Source organism: Oryctolagus cuniculus, chromosome X (genome assembly GCF_051225735.1).
Source record: "Oryctolagus cuniculus isolate XC-2025 breed Fujian yellow rabbit chromosome X, ASM5122573v1, whole genome shotgun sequence".
Taxonomy (NCBI): Eukaryota; Metazoa; Chordata; class Mammalia; order Lagomorpha; family Leporidae; genus Oryctolagus; species Oryctolagus cuniculus.
The window spans coordinates 113057076-113072783 of NC_142888.1; the positions used below are offsets into that span (position 1 = coordinate 113057076).

The following is a 15708-nucleotide window of genomic DNA, read 5'->3' on the forward strand; positions in this document are numbered from 1 at the left end:
AGAGCGTTTAGAAGAGCATGGCAAGTAAAAAACAAAAAAAACAACAAAACAGAAATCTTGTCAGAGTCTGGGGTATAGAAAGGATTCATTGAGGCATGGAGCCTGGAGCCCATGGCCTTGCTCCAAAGTGTGCTCAGTCTCACTGACAAATTCATCTCCAAGGAAAGAACAGTTTTCTGTCCAATACTCTAATGGGCTGTTGGAGTCTGGTGTCCAGTTAAGGAGTCTTTGAAAAACACCAGAGAGTGGCCCTGGCCTGTATTTCAAACGTTCTCCAAGACCTTCTCCCAGCCTCGTGTGATGGGCCAATTCCCATGAAAGGAAACTGAGTCAAACCAGACTATTTCCCAGAGCTGGGATGAGAAATATGAAGGAGTGCTATAGCTCTTGAGGACTCCAAAAGAGCAGGCCATAGGCACCACAGTCTGAGGTAAGGTAAGGACTCACTGGATCATTGGGGCATGGGTCCCATGGCTTCAGTCCAGACCTAGCCCAGTCTCAATAGTGCCAGTCCCTGCAGGAAATGTGCTTCCCAGCGCAACACCATTCCAGCTGCCGGGGCCTGGTGTCCAGCCAACGGACCTTCAGGAAGCACCAGAGTGTGGCCCCAGCCAGGAGCCATCAGTCATCTCAAGGCCTTCTCTCTGTCCCTCACGAAGGGCTTACCCACGTGAGAAAGAAAGAGGTTAGAACAGAGCCTCAGCTCCAAGCCTAATCCGTGAGCCTAGCCCCCGAGTCTTAAGACTGGCAGTCACGCTAACTGCTTTTAACTGGCTGACAGGGAACCGGTGTTTTTGAGAAAGTGAGAGAGTTACTATGCAGCAGAATAAAGCTCTCCAAAAAACATAAGCAAGAACAATCTGCGTGCTCACTCATTCGGTGAGGTGATCTGACACCAGCTGGAGTCTCATTCGAACTATATCAGTCATGGCACCAAAATGCTACAGAAAAAACAGCAACAAAGAGAGGCAACCTTGGTTTTTTGCCTAATGTGAAAGAGGAATTTCCACGCAGACAAAGCAGTGAGCAAAGCAAGATTTATTTAGGTCGGAAACCTGCAGCAGCCAGGAGGGGTCTCCAAGCGAGGCAGATCCAAGAAACTAACCAGGCAAATCTTTTTTTCAAAAATTTTTTTTTTGACAAGCAGAGTGGACAGTGAGAGAGAGAGAGAGAGACAGAGAGAAAGGTCTTCCTTTGCCGTTGGTTCACCCTCCAATGGCCACCGCAGCCGGCACACCGCGCTGATCCGATGGCAGGAGCCAGGAGCCAGGTGCTTTTCCTGGTCTCCCATGGGGTGCAGGGCCCAAGCACCTGGGCCATCCTCCACTGCACTCCCTGGCCACAGCAGAGAGCTGGTCTGGAAGAGGGGCAACCGGGACAGAATCTGGCGCCCCGACCGGGACTAGAACCCGGTGTGCCGGCGCCGCTAGGCGGAGGATTAGCCTAGTGAGCCGCGGCGCCGGCCCAGGCAAATCTTTTAGGAGTAATTTTTTTTTTGGGTGGGGGGGGAAGAAAGAATAGCAGCTAACAATCAGAAGGCCAAGACAAAACCACTCAAAAGGCTGGCTTTCTAATCCTGTCTGTCCTGTCTAGCTTGCTCATGATAAGCAGCACTGGCCACACCGGGTTCTAGTCCCGGTCGGGGCGCCAGATTCTGTCCCGGTTGCCCCTCTTCCAGGCCAGCTCTCTGCTGTGGCCAGGGAGTGCAGTGGAGGATGGCCCAAGTGCTTGGGCCCTGCACCCCATGGGAGACCAGGATAAGTACCTGGCTCCTGCCATCGGATCAGTGTGGTGCGCGCGGGCCGCAGCGGCCATTGGAGGGTGAACCAACGGCAAAAGAAGACTTTTCTCTCTCTCTCTCACTGTCCACTCTGCCTGTCAAAAATAAAATAAAAATAAAACAAAATAAAATAATATAAAGCCATCAGAAGGGTGGGATCCATGACTTTTTTGTGATTTCATGGTAAACTGAAAACTCAGAAGGGTGGAATTACTACTTTCTTGCTATTCTTACAAAAAAACTGGAAACTCTAAAGAAGGAGTCAGATTAGCACTTTTGTCTTGCTAAAGGAAGCTTTTGGGGAGAAGCATGCTGTGAGATTTGGCACTTTTATCTTGCTAAAGGTAGCTAGCTTTGGGGTAAAGTAAGCATTTTGTACCCTCTTTTTTTTTTTTTTTTTTTTTTTTTTTGACTGGCAGAGTGGACAGTGAGAGAGAGAGACAGAGAGAAAGGTCTTCCTTTTGCCGTTGGTTCACCCTCCAATGGCCGCCACGGCCGGTGCACCGCACTGATCCGATGGCAGGAGCCAGGTGCTTCTCCTGGTCTCCCATGGGGTGCAGGGCCCAAGCACTTGGGCCATCCTCCACTGCACTCCCTGGCCACAGCAGAGAGCTGGCCTGGAAGAGGGGCAACCGGGACAGAATCTGGCGCCCCGACCTGGATTAGAACCCGGTGTGCCGGCGCCGCAAGGCGGAGGATTAGCCTAGTGAGCCGCGGCGCCGGCTCTTTTTGTACCCTCTTAAAGAGATTTCTCCTTTCCTCATTCTGCCCCAGACTGACCTAACTGCCTATTAGTCCATCCAACTGTCAAAGTTGCACTATCACAGGAGTTCTTTCCCCGGGGAGCCCAGGCCAGATGCTGCTATCAGATTCCCAGATCACTTTGGGCCTGAAACCAGCTGCACCTGTCAGCAAAGGCACCTTGGTGCCAGTAAGAAAAATGACAGCTTCAGCAGGAATCAGAGTACCTGGGTCTCCAAGTCCCAGTTGATAAGCCCAGCTTCAGCCTGGGCAGAGCTGTCTCCACTGCCTTGACCTCGTGGGTCTGAGTCATTGCAGCATCTGTCCTCATCTCACTTCCACCAGGGCCACCCAGAGGCACAAGAACAGGCAGCTTTCCCCTTTCTGTACTGGACTCACACAGGACTTGGTCCTAGCTCCAACACTCTCATAGCACTAAAGTTTGACATCCACAGAAAAACAGTGCCAGCTTGAGACCGACATGAGCATTACCTTCCCTGAATGACACACCATTGTACAGCGGCTATCAGAAGACGACTTGCCACAACTCAGCCACAGAACCAGAAGGGAAAATTTTCACCTAGGGGAAGAACAAGCAAGGGGGCAATTGGAAGAAAAGAGGTAGGGCCAATGAGATATCCTTAACACACAAGAAATCTCTGGTAGCTGGAGAAGGTGCAGAGGTATGGGCCGGGTCATTAGACTAAAGCTCAAGTCTTCAAGACAGCAAGGTGACTGTGTCCCATGGGCAGATGACTAAAGTCAGAAGCCTTAAGAAATCTTATTAAAATGCAGATTCCTGCATATGGAAAAATGTAAATACTTCACCAAAAAAATGGTAGAATGAACTAATTCAGTAAAGTTACTGGATACAAAATAAACATGCAAAAACAGCTTTTCTATACACTAATGATGAACTCACTGAAAGAGAAATCAGAAAATAAATCGCATTCACAGTAGCCACAAAAAAATCAAATATTTAGCAATAAACTTAACTGAAGAAGTGAAAGATCTCTGAAAATTATAAAACACTGATGAATGAAATTATCAAGGACACAAACAAATAGAAAGATATTCCTTTCTCATGGATTGGAAGAATTAATATAATTAAAAGTCCATAATACCTAAATAATCTACAGACTCAATACAATCTCTATCCAAATACCAATGACATTCTTTACAGAATTAGAAAAAAAATCCTGGGGTAAGCATTGTGTCACAGTAGCTTAAGCTGCTGCCTGTGATGCCAGCATCTCTGTTGAAATCCTGGCCATTCCACTTACAATTCAGCTCCCTGCTAATGCATCTGGAAAAGCAGCAGAAGATGTCACAAGTGCTTGGGCCCCTGACACCTATAATTGGAGACCAGGAGTTCCAGGCTCCTGGCTTCAGCCTGGCCCAGCCCAGCCCCATCCATTGCAGTTATTTGGGGAGTGAACCAGCAGATGGAAGATCTCTCTTTAGCTCTCTTTTCTCTCTTCTCTTCTCTCTCTCTCTGTAACTCTGCCTTTCAAATAAGTAAAAATATTTTTTAAAAAATCCCAAAATTCATATGAAATCACAAGACTCAGAAGAGCCAAAGCAATGCTTAGGGGAAAAATCATGCTGGAGGCTGACTTCAAAGCATGCTATAAAACTAAGTAATTAGGGGCTGGCATTGTGTCATAGCACGTAAAGTTGCTGCCTGCAATGCCAGCATCACATATGGGAACATGTTCAGGTCCCAGCTGCTCCACTTCCGATCCAGCTCCCTGCTAATGGCCTAGGGGAAGCAGTGGAAGATGGCCCAAGTGTTTGGATCCCTGCCTCCCATGTGGGAGATCCACATTAAACTCCTGGCTCCTGGCTCCTGGCTTTGGCCTGGCCAGGCACTGGATGTTGCAGCCATCTGGGGAATAAACCAGTGAATGGAAAATCTATTTCTGTGGGGCCGGCGCTGTGGCATAGTGGGTAAAGCCGCTGCCTGCAGTGCTGGTATCCCATATATGGGCGTCAAGTCCCGGCTGCTCCACTTCCAATCCAGCTCTCTGCTATGGCCTGGGAAAGCAGTAGAAATGGCCCAAGTCCTTAGGCCCCTGCACCCATGTGGGAGACCCGGAAGAAGCTCCTAGCTCCTGGCTTGGGATCGGTATAGCTCCAGCTGTTGTGGTCATCTGGGGAGTGAACCAGCGGATAGAAGATTTCTCTCTCTCTCTCCCTCCCTCTCTCTCTTTGTAACTCTTTCAAATAAATAATCTTAAAAAAAAGAAAATCTATTTCTGTAACTCTGACTTTCAAAATAAATAAATAATAAATATTTTTCAAGAAAAAGTAATTAAAACAGCACAGTACCAGCATAAAAAGTGACACATCGATCAATGGGAAGAATAGAGAACCCAGAAATTAATACTCTTACATACAGCCAACTGATTTTTGACAAAAGTAAGGATGAACTGTTCAATAAATGCTGTTGGCAAAACTAGATGTAGAAGCATGGAATTAGATCCCTATCTCTCACCATATACAAATTTAAATCAAGATGAATCAACAACCTAAATTTAAGCCTGAGACTATGAAGTTGCTGGAAGAAAATGTAGGGGAAACACTTCAAGACATTGGTGTAGGTAACAACTTCTTGGATAAGACCCCCCAAAATAAAGGCAACAAAAGCAAAACTACCCAAATGGGATTATATCAAAACCTGAAGCTTCTGCACATCAAAAGAAACAAACAGAGTGAAGAGACAGCTGATAAAATGAAGGAAAATATTTTCAAGCTACTTAATCTGACAGAGGATTACTATCCAAAATACATCAGCAACTCAAAACCTCAACAACAAAAACATTCCAGTTAAGAAATGAGCAAAGATGACAAGAGCCTCAGGTGATTACTGACGTCATAAATAGGAGTGTCAATTGTTAAATCAACAACAGGAGTCACTGTGCCCTTGTTCCCCATGTAGGATCTCTGTCCTTAATGTGTTGTACTATGAGAATTAATGGTAAAACTTGTCTTCAAACAGTACTGTATACTTTGTGTGTCTGTGTGGGTACAATCTGTTGGAATCTTTACTTAGTATATACTAAGTTGATTTTCTATATATAAAGATAATTAAAAATTAATCTTAATGAAGAATGACATGGGAGGGGAGTAGGAGATGGGATGGTTGCGGGTGGGAGGGTGGTTATGGGGGAAAGAACCGCTATAATCCAAAAGTTGTACTTTCAAAATTTATATTTATTAAATAAAAGTCTTTAAAAAAAGAAATAAGCAAAAGACCTCAATATACAGTTCTCAAAAGAAGAAACACAAATGGCCAACGAATATATGAGAAAATGCTCAACATCACTATCCATCAAGGAATGCAAATCAAAACCACAACAAGAGATCATCTCAGCACTGTCAGAAAGGCTATTATCCAAAAGACAGTAACAAATGCTGGCAATGATGTGGAGAAAGGGGAACATTTATTTATACATTGTTGGTGGGAATGCAAATCAGTTTAGTCACTGTGGAAAACAGTATGGAAATTTCTTTAAAAACTAGAAATAGACCTGGCATATGATCCGGCAGTCCCATTACTGGGTATATACCAAAAGACATGAACACGTTGTAACAAAGAGATCCTGGCACCATCATGTTTATAGCAGCACCATTCACAATAGCCAAAATATGGAATCAACTAAGGTGTCCACCATCAGATGAATGGATAAAGAAAACGGATTATATATATATATATATATACACACACACACACATACACAATGTAATATTATTCAGCTGTAAAAATGAAATTCTATCATTTGCATCAGAATGATTGCAACTGGAGGACATCATGTTGAGTGTAATAAGCCAGATACAGAAAGACAAATACAACATATTCTCCCTTACATGTGGGAATAAATTTTTTTAAAAATTAAAACAGAAATGCTTGCATGTATCAATACTGCTGCAAAAAGGTTTATCGAACTTTTATATCTTTGCCAAACAAATTGTTAAGAATGATGTACTACTATAGTTGTAATGATCTGTGATTATTTTAAAATTACGTGTATAGGAATGAAATTGAGATCATTATTGTTTATAGGCCTTTCCTATATTCCTGTTGAACTATGGTCTTTTTCATTTTTTTCCTTGTTGAACTCTTTATTTAGTAGAGCATTAAACCTTTGAGTATACCGTAAATTAAAAATGTTCTCTCAAATATATATGATTAAGTAGAAAATTACCTATTCTATCACTTCTTCTTGTTTAATGTTTGCAACATTAGTACCATGTGGAGCAAACATTTATTGAATAATTGCATTTTAATTAAAAATAACATAAATAAAATGCGAATTCCTGTATTTGTGTGAGATCCAGCGCGTCAGAGTGTCACGTAGGACCAAGAAATCTGAATGTTTAACACGCTGTCACATGAAAGTCTCCCCAGACAGGGTTGAGAATCACTGACCGGGCCATAATATAATTAACGGAGGTTTCCCAGCCGCTCCAGTTATTCTAAGGCTGATCGGGAAGAAGTCCTCACTTGGTTCATTAGCCCAGGCTCTGGGGACCAAGAAGTGATTAGACCGGAAGCGGGAGCTTTTCCAAAACAGCTTGAAATCGGCCGAAGCCAGAGAGACTCTCAGCCCCTCTCGCGTCAGCATCCTTGTGCGCCCAGAACGCGGCGGGCGACGTGAGACCTGCTGGGAGTTGTAGTCCGCAACGCGGTCGCGCGCCTGCGCCTTGTGCAGTTGCGGGTGAGCTTGGGAGAACCGTGGGCGCTGAGGCGGTGAGTCCCGGAGCGGCCAGAGGGCGTGGCCGTCCCTGGGGCGCGGGCGCGGGTAGCGGGGCTCCCTTCGCCGGCCCGAGCTTTGCAAGCTGGTGGATTCCAGCTGTGCCCCGAGCGGTGGGCGCCGGGAGGAGCCAGGGGCTACGGGCCCCATCCGGTCAGGGTCTCCGCCGTCGCTCCTTGCGACCCGGCCAGGCCTTCCTGGGAGTCTTCTGAGACTGGGAGCGCCCCTCGGGGTGGCGGGTCGTCATAGCTCAGGGCCACTCGGGGACCGCGACAACGGCGGCCAATTTTAAACCAGCTTTCAGATTTTTCAGGGACGTGTCACTCCTGCTGTTCCCCAAGTACCCTCTTTCCACACATGGCTTTACTCAGAGGGCCTGTGAGGGCGGCGGGTTCGCTAAACGATGGTTTGGGGGAGAAACCACTAGCCTTGCAGTAAAGTGAACTTTTCGTTGGGAAGGGCTCATGGAAAGAAACGCGAAGGGTCCTTCCCGGCAGGCGTGGGGGGAGGTTTTGGGTCAGTTGAGGGAGGGCTGGTCAGCTGTGAGGCTGCAGGAGATTAATGGGTGGGGTCCGCAGCCAAAACCAGCAGTTCCTGGCTGTCGTCTGGCGACGGTTAGGAGTCGCGCTCAGGAAAGAGAAGCTTCCTAGGAAGGAATCCTGGGCAGCAGTGAGTGTTAGTTGAGCACTTCCTGTGTGCCAGGCATGTGGCTGCTCACTCTCCATACAGTTGCATAGGAGCAGGACATTTTAGGGAGTAGCTGCCGTGATTCTCCTCACGTTGCAGACGGAGGCCCTGAGTCTGTGGGTGCACAGCTGGCAGATTATCGCAGTTGAATTCATTTACCTCTGAAGTCGGGTACCCATCGTGGTGACAGGCCATGTGGGGAGAGTGTGCATGTTAATAGAAAGTGGGGGGTGGGGGTGGGGAAGAGAGTGAGTCTTCTCTGTGATCACCTTAAGGGAAGAGGACAGGTACCAAATGCAGAGAGAGGAGCCACTGCACACCAGCAAGTATAGGTGTGCAGACCTGTGTAGATGTGGACTGCACTAAGAACATTTTGATGTTTTTAGACATTTCAACTGTAGGAGACTATTGGTTCTAACCTTGTCATCGTTTCCTTCTGGCATGGACCATATGACCTTGGATAAGTTATTTAGTCTCCCTAAGCCTCAAACCTCAGGGCCCCTGTCTGGATTCAAGGGATAATACTAGCACCCAGCTCATAACCTTGGGTTACTTAGAACAGTGCCTGGCTGGTAGCGTAAGTGTCTTTCATTATGAGTAAAGAGCAAATTTCTCAGGGCCTGGCCTGCTGCAGTATATTTTTTTTAACATAGGAAAGCCGCTTGGAATGCTATTGCAACATGAGGATCTTAGTGATAGTGGCAGAACTGCACATAACCTTGTATGGAGAATGAAGGTGTGGTGACTTTTTTGTCCTTGCAAAGCATGGCTATGCCTAAAATCGCCTTGATTGAAGGCTATTAAGGAATATTTAAAGAGGGAAATATTTGGCCTAATGGTTAAAATATGCACATCCATATCTCAGTGCCTAGATTCATTACCCACCTCTGGGTCCTAACTCCAACTTCCTGCTGATGCAGACCATTGGAGGCAGGGGTGATGGCTCAACTGGTTGAGTCCATGCCACCCATGCAGGAGATATGAATTGAGTTCTTGGATCCCAGCCTTAGCCAGTTGAGGGCATCTGGGGAGTGAACCAGTGAATGGGAGCTCCCTTTTATATGTGTGTATGTATGTATGTATATGTGTGCCTTTCAAATGAGAAAAGAGGAAAAGCACTTAAAACTAGATGGACTTTCAGAGTATTTGAAAAGTATTGTTAGCATTCTTGCTGCATTTCTTTGAGATATATGTATATTCAGAAGAACAAGACACTTGGAAGTAGACTGGGAGTGGGTTAGATGCCAGCAGACCTGTGATGTTTCATTTAAGAGTTGGGTTCTTAGATATGGAACCATGGAATTCTGGACCAAACTGTCCAAAAAAAAAAAAAAAACCTTTCTTTTCTTAAGAGTTATTTATTTATTTGAAAGTCAGAATGACAGAGGGACAGGAAGGTAAACAGAAAGAGATTAGTCTTGCATCCAATGGTTCACTTCCTAAATGCTGGCAACAGCCAGAGCTGAGCCAGATCGAAGCCAGGAATGTTGAATTCCATCCAGGTCTCCCACATAGGTGACAGGGACCTAAGTACACTGTCTTCCCAGGCACATTAGCAAAAAGCTGGATCAGAAGCAGAGTAGCCAGGACTTGAACCAGCATTCCAATATAGAATGTGGGTATTCCAAGTGGCAGCTTAAACCATTGCAATACAACAACTACTTTCAATAGAACTTCCAGAAATGATGTCTATTTAGCATTTGGAATTTAGCTAGTATGAGTGAGAAACTAAATTTTTAATTGAACTCGAATCGTGATGTAGGATGTTTTGCTTGCATGTTATCATAATTCTAGAGGGCCTGTGGATGAGCTTTGAGATTTTATAAAACTTTGAAATTATATACAAAATTGGTAGTATACATATATTTTCCCCTAGGAAGTAAGTCTGTGGCTTTTGTGAGATTCTCAAAAGCACCAGAAAGATTATAAAATGCTCATAGTTCTGTGGTAAAAATAAGTAAGTGAAGGGCATTAAGAATGCCTTTTGTAAACTCTGCTATTTCTCATTTCCCGTTTTTCCCTATCCTCAGCTGCAGGTGACTCCCACAAGGATTACAGAGAAAAAGAATTTGTAAACTGAGATCTCAGGCGATGGCTGTGGCCCTGGGTTGTGCAATCCAGGCCTCCTTGAATCAGGGCTCTGTGCTTCAAGAGTATGACACTGATTGCGAAGTGTTCCGGCAGCGCTTCAGGCAATTCCAGTATAGAGAAGCAGCCAGTCCTCATGAAGCTTTCAACAAACTCTGGGAGCTTTGCTGTCAATGGCTGAAGCCAAAGATGCGTTCCAAGGAACAGATCCTGGAGTTGCTCGTGTTGGAGCAGTTTCTAACCATTTTGCCCACGGAGATAGAGACCTGGGTGAGGGAACACTGCCCCGAGAATAGAGAAAGAGTTGTGTCACTGATAGAAGACTTACAGAGAGAACTTGAGATACCAGAGCCACAGGTGAGAAAAGAGTGGGGGATCTTTGTTCCTGGGCCAAAGGAAGTCGTCGAGGATGCTCGGACTAGACCTGATGTTTTGTCTCTGTGTCCGTCCCTGGCCCCTAGATTTCCCAACAGTCCTTTTCATTTTCTTCTTCTGCTGGAATCAGCATACGACTCAGTGGTTCTCACCCTTATCAGACCCAACCCCTTCTAGAACACATGCTGAGTAATGTCCTCTTTACTATCCTTAAAGGAAATCTGTAAGTAGCACAATTGCTACCTACGCCAACCCAAACCATTACTATATTACTCAATGGCCTGCACACCGAATCTGGACACCTTATAAGCACCTGTTTATAAGCTTATAGCTGACAGTAGTTTTTACTTGTTCAAAGTTGGCTTTAAAAATTTTGAAGAAGGAGAACTGTCAGGGTATGTGGCTTGCAAAGCCTAATGTGTTTACTATCTGACTATGTACAGATAGAATTTGGGAATCCTGAATCATGTGCAGTCTAGAAGGGACATAAAGCATAGGGAACATAGTAGGATATGAACAAAGATGCACTTCTACAAATAAGTGATTGGGTTCAACTACCCCAGGAAACATTCTGAAGTTGCATAAAGCCTGCATCTATGCTTATTATAGCCACTGAGAGTCCACAGCCAATCATTCTGACTGCTCCCCTCCAAGGCCATGAGCAGCGTGGCTGTTCCTATCTAGTTTTCCGAAGTGGCAAAATGACTCTCTTTGGGTATATGCAGGCTGTAAGCAGTGAAGTGTTCCTTTGATTTTCCCAGTACTGCATTGCTAGGAAATTCAAGTCATGCTTGAATGGGTAGAAATATTCTATATCTAACCAACAGGTTGGGGTTCTTGGCAGGTTTTTGTTACCTACATGAATTTTTGAAAAGGGCATGTCACATCACAGTTGGTAGTGACCTAGAACCACTCTGCATCATGAAAGATACTCTCATCTCTAGTACACTACATTCTAATACCTGTGACCTGCCAGTGTATCTGCAGTGTCCCCATGGAGCTGGAAGCACTGCCCTGTGTTCAAAACCTCCAGTTTCATAGGCCCAGGCTGTAGAAAGGCCTACAACTGTTGGAAAAGGGAACAGGCTGTTCCAACTGGGCTACAGGGGTGCTCTGGTCTTTTGGAGAATAGGGGCTCTGTAAGAGCTGTTACCTTTAATGCAGGCAGCCAACCTGAAAGGGAGTCTTGGATAGCATGGAATTGAAGGCTTCTTTCTGTTTTCCTAGTTTTGCTTTTGGTAGAAGTTTTTTCTCTTCATATGGGCTAGACATGCAGTGCCCACTGTAGAAGCCACTAGTCATGCATGGTTCTGAAGCAGCTGAAATGTGGCCAGAACAAATTGAGATCTGCTGTGACTGTCAAACACACAGCACATGCATAAGAGTTAGTAAGGAAGAAAAAATAGTGGGTAAAATATCTCACTCATAATTGTTTATGTTGATTACATGCTGAAATCTTGATACTTTTCATTGGATTAGGTAAAACACACTGTTAAGATAGACCTTGTCTATTCTTTAAATTGTACTCATATGACAACTGGAGAATTTATAACAACATGTATGGCTCTCATTAAAGTTCTACTAGAACAAGTTGCTCTAAACTGTGGAGTGATGGATTCATGTCTCACAGGTGGACATGCATGACATGCTTTTGGAAGAACTGACACCAGTGGGAATGGAACATATGCCACCAAATGTGCACCTGGAGTCACCTGAGCTCCAGGTAATGGCACCTGTCCAGGAGGCCTCTGTGGCAGAGCCCTGGATCCCACAGGCAGGACCTCAGGAGCTGAATTATGGTGCTGCTGGAGAATGCCAGCCCTTTCTGGACCCTGGTAAGGCAAAAGTTTCCTCTCACTTCTTTCGTTTCTGTTTTGAGAACTCAAGAAATACCAAGGGTTGAGGTTTGTGTTAGAAACAGTGATGTCCCAATGCAAATGGAATGCTGAGATACAGAGTGAGAAAAAGAAATCTCCCTCTGGGAACAGCAGACAACACAGGGCTCTGCATGGAATGGGATCAGGAAGACTTTAAACTAATGACCTTGTGCAGGAGGCTTTCAATCAAGAAGTTATGCAGCAAAACCCTGGGAGTAAGAAGCCCAGTCTGGATAAGGATGAGTTTCTCTACTCAGTCAGTGGGATCTGTGTTATTGTGAGTCCAGTGGTCACATTTGTGTCTTCCTCAGTTGCTTTTATAACATAGGAACTCATGCAAACCTCACTCTTCAGATCTTTCAGGAGAGATCCATCCCTTCCCACAGTGTAAAGGAACATGCATCTCATTGAACTGAAAGGTAGAAGTGGTAGCCAGCAGACCGGGCACTCAGGATCATGTGAGCATCCAGATGCTGGTCTCCTGGACCACTTGGACCACATAACCCTGTTGGCCCTGCATTTCACTTCCCTTTGAGGCTTTCCTACATTTTCACCAGTGCTCCCCCTCCTAGCCCTCCCCTTGCCCTCATTCAGACTTTTGCCCAAGTCTGGGCAGAAATCGTTCCCCTGAGTTCCGCAGGCAGAGCTTCAACTATTGGCACAATCAAGAGACTGTATAATGCTGAGACCACAGAAGAGAAGTACACAGAGAACAGAATAGAAATACACAGAGAACAGTACACGTTACAAAGTAAAAGTGTCTGCTGTACCCATAACAAGCACAATGCCAGGGCTTTGCAGCTGTTCATGCTGCTTCCACTCCTTTCTGTTGTGTATCCAACCAAACTTCTGTGTACTGAAGAAGAACTAAGCTCTGTGCCTAACCTAGGGGATTCTGTTGCACTCAGGACAGAAAAGTTCATGGTTCTTCATGGATTTCAAAAAAAAAGTTTGCCATAAAATAAGCATCTTTTAATTCTATTTCAATGAAATACTCTCATATATTTTTTAAAGATTTTTTATTTGAAAGGCAGAGTTACAGAAAGGCAGAGGCAGTGAGAGAGAGAGAGAGAGAGAAAGAGATAGATAGGTAGGTAGGTAGGTAGGTAGGTAGGTAGGTCTTCCATCTGCTGGTTCACTCCCGAAATGGCTGCAATGGCCGGAGCTGCGCCGATCTGAAACCAGGAGCCTGGAGCTTCTTCCAGGTCTCCCACGCAAGTACAGGGGCCTAGGAACTTGCACCATCGTTTACTGCCTTCTCAGGCCATAGGAGAGAGCTGGATCAGAAGTGGAGCAGCTGGAGGCAGCAGCTTTACCCGCTATGCCACAGCGCCAGCCCCTTATTTTTTTTATTAAATTATATTCATTTAACCTAATTGAAAACATGCACAAATTCATTGCAAACAGGAAGTGAAAACTACAAAGTGATCTGAGGAAATCATAGTATAAAAAAGTCCCCCATTCAAATTCAAGCCAGATACTCCAGATACTAGAAGTATCCAATAATATAAGAATGTCTGCTGTGAGAAAGAAACAAGGCAATGGGGCACTGATCTTAAAAATATAAAATATAGCATGCTTATCTTTGAAAACGTGGAGTTCAATATTAGAGCAGTAAAATTGGCACACAGTTTGCATTGTCAAAGCTTTGGGTCTTTCATTTCAGTTGATGAGATTTCACTTGGCGTGTATGTGAAATATCAGATTGTATCTTTTTGATGATGAAAGACATGTGAAGTATAAATTAAAAGTAAAATTTAGAGGTGACAAATGCTATCTGTAAAACATCAGCATATACTTGTAACTTAAATGTATGCAGATTATAGCATCAAAGGATTTATCATCTGGTAATATCTAATTCATGACTAGAGTGATGATATTTCTTGGTGCAATGGAGACTTTATTATGTAATTTTTGTTAATGAAGCTCAATAAATTCATTCCTGAGCATAGGATGGGGGGTGATCATCAATGAAATAATTTCTTTGTTAACCAGCAATTACTTTTTTCCTTTGTAGTGAATTGCATAATAAATTACCCCTAAAATTTAATTGCTTATTTTTTTTAAAGATTTACTTATTTACTTGAAAGAGTTACACAGAGAGAGAAAGAGAGGCAGAGAGAGAGAGAGTGAGTGAGTGTGTGTGTGTGTGTGTGTGTGTGTGTCTTCCATGGGCTTGGTCACTCCCCAATTGACTGCAAAGGCTGGAGCTGCGCCAATCTGAAGCCAGGAGCCAGGAGCTTCTTCTGGGTCTCCCACTCCAGTGCAAGGGCCCAAGGACTTGGGCCATCTTCTAGTGCTTTCCCAGGCCATAGGCAGAGAGCTGGATAGCAAATGGAGCAGCCAGGACTCGAACCAGCACCCATATGGGATGCTGGCACTGAAGGCAGCGGCTTTACCCATTACATCACAGCTCTGGCCCCAAACCTAACAGTTTAAAGGAAAGAGCATTTATTATTTCTGAGAGTGAAGAATTTGGAACTTCAGGATGTTTCTGGCTCAAGGGTCTCTCTTGTAGTTGCTATCAAGATGTCAGCAGTAGCCGGCAGGAAGCTTTAATTCCTTGCTAAGGGAACTTTTCCATGGTCTACTTGTGTGTCTTCATGACAGTGCAGCAGGCTTCCCCTACTCCCCTCCCCCCACCAAAAAAAAAATGATCCTAAGAGAAAGGCAGAAAGGAACATGCTGCAGTGCTTTCAAGTCACACACCATCACTTCTGCCATGTTCTGTAATTAAAAGAGAGTTATTAAGTCCAACCCATACTCCAGGGGAAGAAAATAAAGTTCCCCCTCTGAAGGGAAAGAATATCAAAGAATTTGGGAGCATACTTTAAAACAACTATGCACCCTATGCTGCACTGGACCCGCTAATCTTTTTTTAAAAGATTTTTAAAATTTATTTGAGAGGCAGAGTCACACACACACACACAGAGAAAGAGATTCCATCTGCTTGTTCATCCTCCAAGTGGCCACAACAGCCAGGGCTGAGCCAGACTGAAGCCGGGACCCTGGAACTCCATTCAGGTGTTTCACATGGGTGTCAGGGACCCACACATTTGGGCCATCTTCCACTGCTCTTACCAGGCTATTAACAGGGAGCTGGATTGGAAGTGAGCAACTGGGACTTGAAACCATGCTCATATGGGATGCTGGCATCGCAGGCAGCAGCTTAACCTGCTGTGTCACAACTCTAGCCCTGCTTCTAATCTTTTACTTTTTACTTCAGTCTTTCAGATAAAAGCTAAATTCTTTTTTTCTTTTCCTTCAATTAATTTTTGAGTGAATTTATTAAATTATATTAGAACAAATAGAATATAGTCATGATGAATCTCAACAAAAGCAAGGAAATGAGTTTAACATCCTAGGCAATACATTGTTTTTGTCACTGGGAAACTAACATTCA

General features: G+C 44.6%; 1 protein-coding gene across 8 annotated transcripts in view; it reads left to right on the plus strand.

The window, feature by feature from the left end:
- Positions 1-7121: 7121 nt before the first annotated feature.
- The window catches only part of ZNF449 (zinc finger protein 449), a 34998-nt gene continuing 26411 nt past the window's right edge, over positions 7122-15708 (plus strand). For 5 of the 8 annotated variants that reach the window (XR_011385470.2, XM_002720320.6, XM_089324241.1 and 2 more), the window contains exons 1-3: positions 7145-7274; positions 9996-10410; positions 12059-12263. Coding sequence is in view for 7 of the 8 variants with exons in the window: in XM_002720320.6 (XP_002720366.2) it covers positions 10057-10410; positions 12059-12263 (559 nt within the window). In the remaining variant the exon portion in view is untranslated. Of the gene's footprint in view, positions 7275-9995; positions 10411-12058; positions 12264-15708 lie in introns of all 8 variants that reach the window. The other 3 variants (XM_089324239.1, XM_089324238.1, XM_089324240.1) reach the window with 3 other exon arrangements.